General features: G+C 45.8%; 1 protein-coding gene across 1 annotated transcript; it reads right to left on the bottom strand.

Moving 5' to 3' along the window:
- Nucleotide 1: 1 nt before the first annotated feature.
- Nucleotides 2-12228, bottom strand: NANS (N-acetylneuraminate synthase). The gene is made up of 6 exons (XM_009905636.2): nucleotides 12054-12228; nucleotides 10810-11025; nucleotides 6200-6299; nucleotides 5804-5958; nucleotides 4510-4776; nucleotides 2-781 (listed from the first exon to the last, which is right to left on the bottom strand). The coding sequence occupies exons 1-6, from the start codon at nucleotides 12183-12185 to the stop codon at nucleotides 572-574; spliced, it is 1080 nt and encodes a 359-aa protein (XP_009903938.2). The 5' UTR covers nucleotides 12186-12228; the 3' UTR covers nucleotides 2-571.
- Nucleotides 12229-14719: the final 2491 nt, after the last annotated feature.

The raw sequence follows: 14719 nt of genomic DNA, 5'->3' as shown, positions 1-14719 counted from the left end.
TTACAGTACTGTAGATTTTTGCAGCCCACTGCCTTATCTTGAGACTTTTAAAGCTTTTATCTTGAGAAAAATCTATCAGGTTGCATGTGCAGTTTTCTGCTCAGTGTATGTAAACTTTCACTTAACTGCATTCAACTCCAGCTAGCATCCTGATAACTACAGGTGCAAGGAAAACAGCAGAAAAGGGAGGAACATCAAAAGGTGTGGGATAAGAACAATTCACAGAGCAAACAAAATACTGTGATTTACTGTATTTGTACCAGAAAAGGAAAGCTGGAACACAACATACTGTGGCCTTACATGTGAAAAAAATCCAAATTAGATTAAATGGGATGGAGAAAGGAGGAGCATCATGTATTCTAGACATAATGGTACATGGTTTCTAATAAAATTGCTCTTCATAACTTATTTTTGCTTGCTTCAAAAGCTTCCTGCTAGTTAGAATCTGAAAATTCCAACCTGCTTGGATCCCCATAATTACACCCCTTCTAATCTACCACATTGCTATACTTTAATATGTTGGGCAGTAGTGCAATACTGCATCATGAAATATAGAATGGAATGCTTTGGTTTAGCACTTCACTTTCTTGACATGGTTTTCTACTGCTTCTTCAGTGATAGTTTCATCTTCTTCAATATGTTTTTTAACCTTCTTTCCCACTAGGTCAAAGATGGCTTCTGGGGGAAATCCCTTAGGCTCTCCCACCTTCACTGTCATCATCTCACATGTCAGTACTGCACCTTCAGGAATTGTCACTTTTGCCACAACAGATTTTCCCAGCTACAGAAGAGAAATAAAGAATGGTTGAAAAAAAAAAAAAAATTAGAGGTCCAAGTCAAACACATTCCTAGGCTTAGTATACCCAAAAAGGCTAAAAAATAATTTGCAGCTACTTGGGAATAGGTTCTGTGGACTTGCCCTCCCCATTTCCTCAGTGAAGGCTGAATTAGCATGGAAACTTTCACTGTAGCTAGGCTGCTGTGAAAATCCAGATGTTTTGTGAAATCAGATAATGCCTCGCTGGAATTTTTCAGAATCAGAATGGAGGGAATCTGATTAAACCGGTTAGTATGCTAGTGCAGCCCAGAGACAAGTCATAGAGACCGATTATTACTGAGTACCTGGCTCTGGTGAGGCCACGCCTTCTATACTGTGGGCAGTATCAGACCTCTCACTGCAAGAAAGACTGAGGTGCTGGGATGTGTCTGAAGAAGGGGAACAAAGCTGGTGAAGCTGAAGTCCTACATGGAGTGGCTGAGGAGGTAATTTATTCCAGAGATGACAAAGCTGAGGGAAGACCTTATTACTTGCTACAACTACCTGAAAGGAGGTTGCAGCAAGGTGGTCTCTTTTTCCAAGTAGCCACAGATAGGAGAGGAGGAAAAAACCTCAAGTTGTGCCAGAAGAGGTTTGGATTGGTTATTAGAAAAATTTCCTTCTCTGAAAGCATTGTGAGGCACTGGAGCAGACTTTCCAGGAAGTGGCTGAGTCACCATCCCTGGAGGTATTTAAAAGATGTGTAGACGTGGCACTAAGGGATGTGGTTTAGTACTGGACTTGGCAGTGTTAGATTTAACAGTTGGACTCCATAATCTTAAGGGTCCTTCCCAACATAAATAATCCTATGATTCTCCTCAAATTAGTTAACCACTGGATGATATACACAGAAATCCATTACATTCAAAATTTCCAACATTATCACAGTATCACTAAGGTTGGAAGAGACCCCAAGGATCATGGAGTCCAACCTGTCTCAGTAGACCTCACGACTAGACCATGGCACCAAGTGCCATGTCCAGTCTCCTCTTGAACACCTCCAGGGACGGTGACTCCACCACCTCCCTGGGCAGCCCATTCCAATGACGAATGACTCTCTCAGGGAAGAACTTTCTCCTCACTTCGAGTCTAAACCTCCCCTGGCGCAGCTTAAGACTGTGTCCCCTTGTTCTGGTGCTGGTTGCCTGGGAGAAGAGACCAACCCCTTCCTGGCTACAACCACCTTTCAGGTAGTTGTAGAGGGCAATAATGTCACACCTGAGCCTCCTCCAGGCTAAACAATCCCAGCTCCCTCAGCCTCTCCTCATAGGGCTTGTGCTCAAGGCCTCTCCCCAGCCTTGTTGCCCTTCTCTGGACATGTTCAAGTGTCTCGATGTTCTTCTTAAACTGAGGGGCCCAGAACTCGACACAGTACTCAAGGTGTGGCCTAACCAATGCAGAGTACAGGGGCACAATGACCTCCCTGCTCCTGCTGGCCACACTATTCGTAATACAGGCCAGGATGCCATTGGCCCTCTTGGCCACCTGGGCACACTGCTGGCTCATGTTTAGGCACCTGTCAGTCAGCACCCCCAGGTCCATTTCTGTTTGGCAGCTCTCCAGCCACTCTGACCCCAGCCTGTAGCTCTGCATGGGGTTGTTGTGGCCAAAGTGCAGCACCTGGCACTTGATCTTGTTAAATGCCATCCCATTGGACTCTGCCCATCTGTCCAGTCGGTCGAGGTCCCTCTGCAGAGCCTTTCTACCCTCTAACTGACTAATATCTGTTCCCAACTTGGTGTCATCTGCAAACTTGCTGATGACTGACTCAACCCCCTCATCCAGATCATCAATGAAGATGTTAAAGAGGATGGGGCCCAGCACTGATCCCTGGGGGACGCCACTGGTGACTGGCCGCCAGCTGGATTTGGCACCATTCACCACCACTCTCTGGGCTCGGCCCTCCAGCCAGCTCCTAACCCAGCACAGAGTGTTGCGGTGCAAGCCACGGGCTGACAGCTTAGACAGCAGTTTGCTGTGGGGGACGGTGTCAAAGGCCTTGCTGAAGTCCAGGTAGACCACATCCACAGGCCTGCCCATGTCCACCAGACGGGTCACCTGATCATAGAAGGAGATCAGGTTGGAGAGGCAGGACCTGCCCTTCCTAAATCCATGTTGGCTGCACCTGAGCCCTTGGCCATCCTTCAGTTATTGCCGCCAGGATAATCTGCTCCATCACTTTCCCTGGCACTGAGGTCAGGCTGACTGGCCTGTAGTTTCCAGGTTCTCCATCCGTCCCTTCTTGTGGATGGGGACCACATTGGCCAGTTTCCAGTCATCTGGGACCTCTCCAGTGAGCCAGGACTGGAGGAAAATGATGGAGAGCGGCTTGGCCAGCTCATCTGCCAGCTCTCTCAGCACCCTAGGATGGATCCCATCCGGTCCCACAGACTTTTGAGTGTCCAAGTGGCTCAGCAGGTCCCGAACTAATTCCTCATGGATTTCTGGGGCATCACACTGCTCCCTGACCCCATCACCCAGCTCAGGAGGCCACTCGTCCTGGACTCCTACCTTGCTGTTAAACATTGAGGCAAAGAAGGTGTTCAGGACCTCAGCCTTTTCCTCGTCTTCAGTCACTGTGTTCCCCTCCAGGTCCAGTAAGGAGTGGAGGTTCTTCTTGCCCTTCTTTTTAGCGCTGATATCTTTGTAAAAATGCTTTTTATTGTCTTTCACAGAGGTGTTCAGCTTCAGTTCCAACTGGGCCTTTGCCTCTCTAATTTTATTCCTACATAATCTAACCACTTCCTTGAACATACCTCGAGAAGCCTTCCCCTCCTTCCAAAGGTGATACAGCCTCTTTTTTCCCCCTTAAATCCTCCAGGAGCTGCTTGCCCATCCAGGCCGGTCGCCTTCCCCGCCAGCTCATCTTTCGGCACATGGGAACTGCCAGTTCCTCTGCCTTCAAGAGCTCCTGTTTGAAGTAGGTCCAACCCTCCTGGACCCCTTGGTTCTTGAGGGTTGGTACTCAGGGAACTTTACAAATAATTTTCTTAAAGAGGCTGAAGTTTGCCCTCTGGAAGTCCAAGGTGAAGGTTCTGTTGGTGCTCCTCCCTATCTCCCTGCATATTGAAAACTTCACTATCTCGTGGTCACTGCACCCTAGGCAGCCTCCCACGATCACATCTCCCACCAGCCCTTCCCTACTGGGGAACAGCAGGTCAAGCAGAGCCTGTCCCCTGGTAGGCTCACTTAACAGCTGTGTCAGGAAGCTGTCCTCCATTCGCTCCAGGAATCTTCTGGACTGCCTCCTCTCTGCTGAATTAAGTTCCCAGCAGATATCTGGCAGGTTGAAGTCACCCACAAGGACAAGATCTGATGATCTTGAGACAGCCTCCAGTTGTTTGTAGAATAATTCGTCTGCCTCCTCATCCTGGTTGGGTGGTCTGTAACAGACTCCCACCAGGATGTCAGATTTGTTAGGCCTCCCTCTGATTTTAACCCACAGGCTCTCAATTCCCTCATCTGCCACCTCAAGTTCTGTGCTATGGTAAAAACAGTTACTGGCTGCCAGAAATCTCACTTTGTAGAAAATGACAGGTCTACACCAACATTACAGTGGGCTAAGCATAGAACCTCTGTGCAGATGCAGAAACACTGCTCCACTAAGCAATGAGCAAGCTATCTTTCTGAATACGGTTCCTAGCTATAGGTATGTGTGAGTCAGCTGCACATCAATGAAAAGCAAAAGTTACCTTTTCGTTGCAAGCCATTTCGCAGGGCAAGAGCTGTTTGACTGGAGAGCCCATAGCTTTTTCCACAGTACGGATGGCTTTCACCAAGTCTGCCAGTTCATTTGGCTCCAGAGATGCTTGGTGGTCACTTCCTTTCCATGTTTTGTCGAGAGTCACATGGCGTTCCACTACTTTAGCACCCATAGCCACCGCTGCCACTGAAATGGCTATGCCAGTCTCATGCCCCGAGTAACCAATGGGGATATCAGGAAAAGATGACTGATATGCCTTGAATCATGACAGAGTTGGTCTGAATTACCAAGGTAGCAATTTCAAAGACAAAAGCAAATTTAACAGTGGTTACTGCAATAAAAACCTTGGGCAATTACAGTGCCACTAACAAAAAAACCACCTTTTTTTTTTTTTAAATATATATTCATCAAGTCACATTGCATTACTGACCATCACCACCTAAGAATCTCACTATGATTAGCAATGCTGCCAAGGAAAAGAAGGTATGTTCTAATCTACCACTTCACTTATACTTTTGCTTGTAATTAAGGGTAGTCTTTAAGGTCTTCACAGCCTACATTACTGTAAGTTACAGTAATACAGCAGTGTTCTATTTTCATCCAAGAATGCAGTGATCTGGTTAAACTTAACCTGTATCAAAAGCAGATTTCTTCAACCCCAAAATGTGAAGCAATCCTTTCAGCAATACATAGGGGACAGTCAGCCAGATAGTTCTAAAGGCCATTAAATGCAGCCATGCCTTATTCTACAAAAAATTATATGTCTGCATAAAACTAGGCAAGTGCTTGAACACTGGCCAATTTGGGAAAATTTATTTTAGTGATTAACAGGCAAAGCCAATTAATATTTTCAACAAATGAAATTACACAAAAGCCTAATTTAATTATAGCTTTGCTATTCAGATGGAGCATTTTTAACAGAAGTTTTCTGGTCTAGCCCCTATTAATGTTCTGGGTTCTATGCACCTTCTTAATGGTAACAGCCTACATAATTTTTCTTTGCACTACAAAGCACAGGGTTAACCTGTTCACCATCTGTCAGGCGTTATTTGTGAACACTCCAGTAGCATCCTTAGGCCTACTGCTCAAAGCTGAATTCTGCTATAACAGGACCCGATGGACATGTTCACTTCCATACTTGCATGAATTAGAGGTACATGACACATGTAACTTCCCAGAAGCCAAGTCCAGCATGACTAAGATCTGGAAATCTGTCTTACTAGAAGTCTATAGCCCCCCCTCTCCAGTCCCTACTGGTGGCACACTCTGAATTATTCACTGACCGATATAACACGGAGATTGACATCCTCTGGCTGAAGTGGGTATGCGCTGGTGCACTGCAAGAAGCAGAAGTTGGGATTGATGGGCCTCACAATCTCATAGACCCGACGCATTGTGTCCATTGACTGCATCCCGCTGGAAATCACCATTGGGCGACCTAGCCATTATAAAACATGCATATGGTTTGTCCCAGGTCTGTAAGAAAACTGCATGCTATTAAATTATTAAAGAAAATCAATGCAGTTTATCTAGAAAAGGAAGCTGGTTTTTTGCATGTCTGAGGGTTAGTTTCTTCTAAAGATACTTACTTTATCATTTTTCCAGTACCAGTTAGATCTAATAACTGATCTACTGAGACATAGTGATATTTACCAAGCTGGCTCAAAGCAAACACTTACCTTTCTTTGCAGTCTTTTCCAAATATGGAAAATTGTTTGTATCTCCTGAGCCTACTTTGAAAAATGGAACATCCAGTTCATGTAAAAATTCAACAGCCATCTACAAAGAAAAGAAATCACTGCATTTTAACATACCACTTAAACTGGTGATACTGAATACTGAATCAAAGATAAAAAAACACCATGGTGGGAAGTAAGCAACCTTTCAAAATAGCAAAACGAAACCTTAATTCAATAGGTTGTACATATAGCATCATAAAATTGTTTCAGTTGTAAAAAAAGCTCTAAGTTCATCGAGTCTAACTATGCAGGCAGTTTTCCTACCACATACTTGCTATTAAATCACAAACAGTGTTTACAGGTAGCTTTCCCGAAGAGATGTGTCACTCTGAAAAACTGCATGAGTGTATTGAAAAACGACCAGAAAAATACTAAGTGCCCACAAAGGGAAATCCAAAATTGAATTGCTTCTAGGAGTCATGCTAGAAAATAAATATGTGAAAGAAAATACTACAGAAGTTTATTCAAGTGTTAATTGTACTCTGCTGCCTTCTAAAAACATGTGTGCTGTACTTAAGAGTTCAGAAATTGAAGCTATATGAAAAGTAGTATAGCTCTAGTAACTGGCCTTTAAAAATAAGTAGTTTAAAAGGAAGAAAATCCCAAACTTATCACAGGCAATCTTCCATTCACATCCAAGAGAAATAACAAAATAGTTACCTATCTTTGTCTTCCTTCAATCATCCACAAACACTTTAATTTCCCAGGTGGCCAAGAGGGCCAATGGCATCCTGGCCTGCATCAGGAACAGTGTGGCCAGCAGGAGCAGGGAGGTCATTCTGCCCCTGTACACTGCACTGGTTAGGCCGCACCTCGAGTACTGTGTCCAGTTCTGGGCCCCTCAGTTTAGGAAGGATGTTGACTTGCTGGAACAAGTCCAGAGAAGGACAACAAAGTTGGTGAGGGGCTTGGAACACAAGCCCTATGAGGAGAGGCTGAGGGAGCTGGGGCTGCTTAGCCTGGAGGAGACTCAGGGGTGACCTTATTACTCTCTACAACTACCTGAAGGGAGGTTGTAGACAGGCGGAGGTTGGTCTCTTCTCCCAGGAAGCCAGTACCAGAACAAGAGGACACAATCTCAAGCTGCACCAGGGGAGGTTTAGGCTGGAGGTTAGGCAGAAGTTCTTCGCAGAGAGAGTGATTGCCCATTGGAATGGGCTGCCTGGAGAGGTGGTGGAGTCACCATCACTGGAGGTGTTCAGGAGGAGACTTGATGGGGTGCTTGGTTGCATGGTGTAGTTGATTAGGTGGTGTTGGATAATAGGCTGGATGTGATGATCTTGAAGGTCTCTTCCAACCTGATCTACTTCTATTCTATTCTATTCTATTCTATTCTATTCTATTCTATTCTATTCTATTCTATTCTATTCTATTCTAATTTACTTAGTGCCAAAGTGCTAATGTACAGAAAAGAATTGTGTCTTCAGTTTATTTTTTCTATCATCATTATGATGAAAATTCAATTTCTTGTGTCTAGGATGCATAGCATCTCTTTAGTTCATACACTAAGATGCATTGTACATGATGACTATCACTCTTGTCTTCAAAAAAGGGAAGAAGGAGGACCCAGGCAACTACAGACCAGTCAGCCTCACCTCCATCCCTGGAAACGTGATGGAGCAGCTCATTCTGGAGGCCATCTTGCTTGACTAATCTGATAGCTAGCAATGAAGGCATGACCAAATGGGTAGATGAAGGGAGAGCTGTGGTTGTCATATACCATGTCTTCAGTAAGGCTCTTGATACTATCTATCACGACATCCTTGTAAGTAAACTGAAAAAAAGTAGGTTAGATGATTGGACTGTGAGGTGGATCGGTAACTGTCCCAACAACCGATCTCCTGAGACTGCAGAAAATGAAGTATGACAGACAGACCTTGTGTCTAAAGCCACTCTGCATTTCTATTCTCTTGAAAATTGGCATCTTTTCTGTAAGAGATTCATGGAACAGGAAGTAACCTCAAGTAATAGGACAATAGGGAGTGGTTCAATGGGATCCTGGTTTTGTCTCCAGGACACACAAGCACACTTTATATTTACTTCACACATCACTTCACTGATTATGTCATATAGTTAAACACACACTTTAATCTCCTCAACATAGCTGTAGTTCCAGAGACCACAGAATCATGGAAAACATCCGTTTGGAAGAGACCTCAAAGATCATCCAGTCCAACCCTTGACCCAGCACCGAAGAGTCAACACTAAACCATGCCCTTAAGCACCAGATCCACATGCTGCTTAAACACCTCCAGTGACAGTGACCCCACCACTGCCCTGGGCAGACCATTGCAATGTTTGATAACCCTCTCTGAAAACATATTTTCTAATATCCACCCTAAACCTCCCCTGGAGCAGCCTGAAACCATTTTCTCTAGTCCTGTCACTTGTCACCAAGGAGAACAGGCTGGCCCTCTCCTTGCTCCAGCCTCCCCTCAGGTGTTTGTAGTGAGTGATGAGGTCTCCTCTCAGCCTCCTCTTCTCCAGACTGAATAACCCCAGCTCCCTCACAGGTCATGTGCTCCAGGCCCTTCAAAAGCCTCATTGCCCTTCCCTGAACACACTCCAGCACTTCATGTTCTTCCTGCAGTGAGGGGCCCAGAACTGAGCACAACACTTGAGGTGCAGCTTCACCAGTGCTTAGCGCAGTGGGATGGTCATCTCCCTGTTCCTACTGGCCGCAGTGTTTCTAATATAAGCCAGGATGCCATTGACTTTCTTGGCCACCTGGGCACACTACTGACTCATGTTCAGTCTATTACCAACCAATAGTCTCACGCCCCACTCCAAGTCACAGCTTTCCAACCACACATCCCCACATCTGTAGCTTACTAAGGGGTTGTGACCCAGGTGCAGGACCTGGCACTCAGCCTTGCTGAACTTCATACAATTAGCCTTGCCACATCAATCTAACCTGTCCAGATCCCATTGTAAAGCTTCCCTACCCTCTAGCAGATCAGCACCCAGCTTGGTGCCATCTGCAAACTTACTGAGGGTGCACTGAATCCCCTCATCCAGATCACTGATACAGATACAAGAGGACAGGCCCCAGTACTGAACCCTGGGGGACATCAATGGTGACAGGGCGCCAGCCAGATTTTGCTCCATTCACCACCACTTGGACTAAAGGTTCAGTCCTTGCCTCCTGAGCTGCAAAACCCAAGAATTCACATCAGGTGCTGCAGCAGCTTTTGATGGAGAAGTCTCCCACTTAGGGTGACTTACAGTCCATACCATGAGCAACCCTGAGAGTGGTGAAGTGCTGTGAGTACAGGGAGGACCTGCAGAAGAGTTTTAACTTGTGAAAAAAATTTAAATGGGTTTACCTCCTGCTGCAGTTAGGGGCTTAGGATGACAGAATTTGGGGGAGGAGATATCCAGATCCTGTTGTAAAGCTTTCCTACCTTCTAGCAGATCAATACAGTACTGGGCTAATGCAATATGTCAGGAACACCTTTTTGTCTGTCAGTTGAAGCTGAAGTAATTTATTATGGTATTTGGTGCTTGTACCATCTCAGCTGGGGCACAACAATTAAAGAATTTTGGTTAATAGGACAAGAAGATGATAGAAGTAATCAGAATAGCCCAAGGACTAGAAAAGGCCATAGAAAACTTGAAGGTGCTCAAACACACAGTGAGGAGACACAAGAAAAATATGAACTTTTATGCTTGATGAGGCAGGATGAAAAAATATGAGAAAGGAGATTAACCTGTTGATACATCAGGAATTCTCTCTAATGGTAAGGAGAGTGAGGTAACCTTAAAACAAGAAATAAATCCATCCTATATAGTGCAGAAGATCAGGGATGTTGCTGTCCACAAGAGTGGCTAGCTTACTTCTGGAAGGCCTCTTTCAGTTTGGTTCACAGAATCACAGAATTACTGAGACTGAGAAAGACCTCTGAGATCATCAAGACCAGCCTATGACCTAACACCACAACATCAGCTAAACCATGCCCACAAGTGCCACATCCAATCTTTTCTTAAAGACCTTCAGTGATCATGACTCCACCACCTCACCAGGCAGTCCATTCCAGGGCCTAATCATCCCTTCTGTGAGGACGTGCTTCCTAACATCTAACCTAAACCTCTCCTGGCACAGCTTCATACCATGCCTCTTGCCCTGTCACATGTTGCCTGGGAGAAGAGCCCTTTCTTTTAGGTTCCCTTTGTTTTCTAAGCCCCAAAGAAAGTTAAGAAAGAAATCTATTCTAAACATGGAGGGAAGTTTTAAATGCTTGGAGCCAACATCAGACAGCAGTCAGATTGCAGTCTTGATCTAAACTCTCTAAGTCTTGGCTGTTCATGGAGTTGAGGCCCTGACTCTGGTATGATTTACTGTGTACAAATAGCTCAGCATACCTGGCAGGTCTTCCAAAACATTCAGCATCTACTCACCACAAACAAACTCACAGAAATAGACTCAAGCTAGTTTCCTCATTTAGAAGTTCAATATACATATTTAGTATTCTTTCTATGTAAGCACTGTCCTGCCTATAACCAATGCAACAGCTGGACTCTTGCTTGTCATTCCAGTACACCTTACATACCTCATCCATGCCCGAAGCTGTGAAGAAAATGCCGATCTCCTCTGCATACTTCTTCAGCTCTCTATATTGTTCATGACTAAACTCCAAGTGGCGTTTGTGCTCCCCATAGGTCTTTCCCCAGGAGTGTTTAGAAGTATAGGGCCTTTCCAAGGCTTTCTTGTTGAATTTGTACTCCAGTTCACTCTTCTGGAACTTAGCACAGTCTGCTCCACAGTCCTGCAAATCAAAGAGCAAGTGAAACCGCACTCATCCCAAGTTTGAACACAAGAACGTCACAACTGATGTGCTCATATTATCATCACAGGAATGGTATAAACACAGTAAGAGGAGATCCCTACACACAAGCCCTTTTATTTCAAAATTCCTGTATACATAGTAGAGCAGCAGTCTAGAAAGTAATCATACTAAAACTAAAAATTCGAACTGCCTCATGACACTTAATTGAAGAGATGGATCCCAAGCTCAGTCATCACGTTAATTTTACATGAAAACAAGTGACAGGGTTCTGTAGAACAAGAAGAAATTACCTGAAAATTGTTTTAAGTGCTACGTGGTGAAGTTAAAGTCTCACTACACTTTTTTGCACTTCCACCACAGTCATGGGTTTGAATGCATTATGTGCCCATTTCTTCAGTGACGATATGCTGTCGTCTAACACAGCTTGGCTGTTCTACTCGATGACACAAATACTACCTGAAAACCCCCCTAATGTAATCAACCCAAACCCTCAGAGACAAGTTCAGCAGTTACTTGCTTCCTCCTACATTCACAGTTAGTTAATGACACAACTGAAGCAATGCTGTAACACTCGGAAGCCATTTAATCTGCCTGCTTGCGAACATGATGTGCTCCTAGGCTACGAGGTACAAACCGAAGGCGACAAAGTAACCACCCATTTGGTTGGCGGCTGCCACGTCTGTGTCCTTGCATTTACTTTAATATTGCTCTTGTAAAACACGCCACTCCTCCCAAGCGGTGCTTGCAAACGATGCTCCCCGATGGAAGCGTTCCCTGCGGGAAGAGCGCGCCTCCCATGGCTTTCCTGGGCCCCGCCAGTACCCGCGGCTCTCGCTCACCCGCACCTCGTTGCCTGACTCACCCGAGTGACAGGGCCTGCCCACCCAGGGGGGAGGGAAGCGCTGAGGGAGACGAAGCCCTGCCCGCAGCGGCGCGCCACCCGCCTAGCCACGCTCTCGCCACTCCGGCCACCCCACCCGTCGGACGCAGAGCAGCCCCGAGCACACCTTGGCCATGCGGATCATGCGCTTGGCGATGGCCAGGTCGCCCTGGTGATTCTGCCCAATCTCCGCGATGATGAAGCATGGATGATCCCCGCCAATGCGGCGCCCGGGACACAGCTCGAACTCCCGCGACATGATGGCGATCACACCGGCGACCGTGCACGACTGCGCCGCTGCTCCAGGGGCCCCGAGTGCGGCACCGCCCAGGCCGGTGGCGGGCAGCCAATCGACGCGGCAGTGGGCGAGGCCGAGCGCCACCACCTTTCCCATTCGCCAGCGCCCGCAAAGCGGCCCAGCCTGCTGAGTTCATGCCAGCCGCGCCGCCGAGCACCAGAGCGTAGCTGTACTGGGGGCTGGCCGCCAGGGGGTGGTCCCGGCAGCTTTGTAGCGCTGTGCCAGGCAGAGGGAGGACGGCCGTGGTGGGAGGGAAGCGTCTTGGGCTTGTGGGCAGTGTGGCCCCCGTACTGACTTCCCTGGAGGCCCCGAGATTGCATTGTGGTGTGAACGAGTCTGGTACCTCCGGGTCGGTGGGGTGGAGCCCAGCCGGCAAGTCCTTGTGCTCGAGGGCGGTGGAGGTTTCCAGGCGGCGCTTGTGACAGGCAGCCGCTTGCAGCTCCTGCTCCCAGCCTTGTTGGCTGCGGCGGTAGAAGCGGAAGCGCTGCGGAGTGTCCCAGGGCGCATGAAATGCTCGGCCGTGTCGCTGGGCGTCTTGGAGATTCCTTGGTCCCGGCGCCCCTGCACGAACATCTCTACCCTCACCAGAGAGGTGTTTTCTGTGGTGGTGATGACTTAATTATTTAAAGTTGGGCAGACAAAGCTTACCTTAGGATAAAATGATCTCTGAAAAAGGAATTGATGAAAGTGTGCAAATATTGTCTACTTTAAGAATATACTGCGATAACTGGGTCCAAGGGAACCTCATTAGCGGTGAAAGGCAGGAGATTCCCGAAACACCAGAGGATTAGCACTGGGAAAGGCAACAAAGTGCCCCAGACTGGTGCCCTGATGTTGAACTTAGCTCATTATAATATCATTAGAATGTGAAACCCCACACCTCTTAAACAGATAAGCCCTCTACCCAAATAAGCTCGTAGCTGGGCATGGCAAATGAATTTACAAGGAGCTGTATCTTTCAAGATACAAGATAAGCAAGAAAGAAACCAACCAATGGGTAATTAGTGGGCATTGACATTAACGTTAGCTAACACATTTTATTGTACAAATATCAGCAATGAGTTTAAATTGAAGGATGCTAGCTGGGTGGAATTATCACTTAACACCCTTTTCTGCACACAACTGGAATAAAATACCTCGACTCTGTGTGCTGTTTTGCTTCTGCACACCAAGTAAAAATCCAGATTTAGTACAATGTGGCAGAACCATTTCCCAGGGAATGCAAACCAGCTCTGTGTGCTGGACCTAACAGACCTTTAAAATTATTGGTGCAGAGACGATTTTCAAGAAGGGCTTGGTTTAAACAAAATACTGATACTTCATTTACTTAATAGCTTCAAATAGATTGGCAGAAACAAGTTGGATGTTACAGCTAGTTAGACAGTTGCTTCATGCTTTTATAACAAGGTGAGTTTCATGTTTTATGATGTGCCAAAAAAAGAGAAAAATCCTGAAGGGAAATGTGTTGATTATATTTACATGGTTATTGTCCTGGATATAATTGAATGGAAGTGCCCCTAAGCAGATGCTGCTTTTATTTACCCCCGAACTAATTAGAGTTTCTTCTAACCCTGCTTTTATTTACCCCCAAACTAATTAGAGGTTCTTCTAACCTGCTTATTGCTTTCTTTTCTCCAACAGAAATGCACCTTGTGGAAACTAGAATTTCTGTCTAGTGAAAAATATGAAGGCTTTGCACACTTTCAGTAAGAGGCACAGCAAAAGTATTTACAATTTTCAAACCAAATTATTTGAATATGGCAACAAGGCTGGTGAGAGCTCTTGAGCACAAGCCCTGTGAAGAGAGGCTGAGGGAGCTGGGGTTGTTTAGCTTGGAGAAGAGGAGGCTCAAGGGAGACTTTAGTGCTCTCTAAAACTACCTGAAAGGAGGGTGTAGACAGGTGGGGATTGATCTCTTCTCTCAGGCAACCAGCACCAGAACAAGAGGACACAGTCTCAAGCTGTGCCAGAGAAGGTTTGAGCTGGGTGTTAGGAAGAAATTCTTCAAAGAAAGAGTAATCAGCCATTGGAACAGGCTGCCCAGGGAGGGGGTGGAGTCCCCACCCTGGAGGTGTTCAGAAAAGGATTGGATGTGGCACTCGAAGCCAGTTTAGCTAGTCATGAGGTAATAGGTTGGACTTGATGATCTCTGAGGTCTTTTCCAACCTGGTTGAGTCTATGCATGGATCACAATGTCCTAGCTGTCTAGACTCTGATTGTACCTTAAAATATGTAGATAAGCAAAGTAAAACTGTTTATTAGACAAGAATGGTTAAAAAGTGTGAAACTTGAATGTACAATTCTAACAACTAACAAATATAGAGTATGTGGGATGAATATTCTTCATTCCTTTGCCTTTCAAGCAATAGGGTGTATTGCTGTGCTTTCAACTAAACACTATTTTATAACAGGAAGATTGTAATGTTAGGTAATGCTACACACACATAATTTGCTCTCCCTATGCAGCTTAGCTGTGACATTTTGCCTGAGATCAC

Source organism: Dryobates pubescens, chromosome Z, assembly GCF_014839835.1.
Source record: "Dryobates pubescens isolate bDryPub1 chromosome Z, bDryPub1.pri, whole genome shotgun sequence".
NCBI lineage: Eukaryota > Metazoa > Chordata > Aves > Piciformes > Picidae > Dryobates > Dryobates pubescens.
This window is presented reverse-complemented; position numbering and strand designations above follow the sequence as displayed.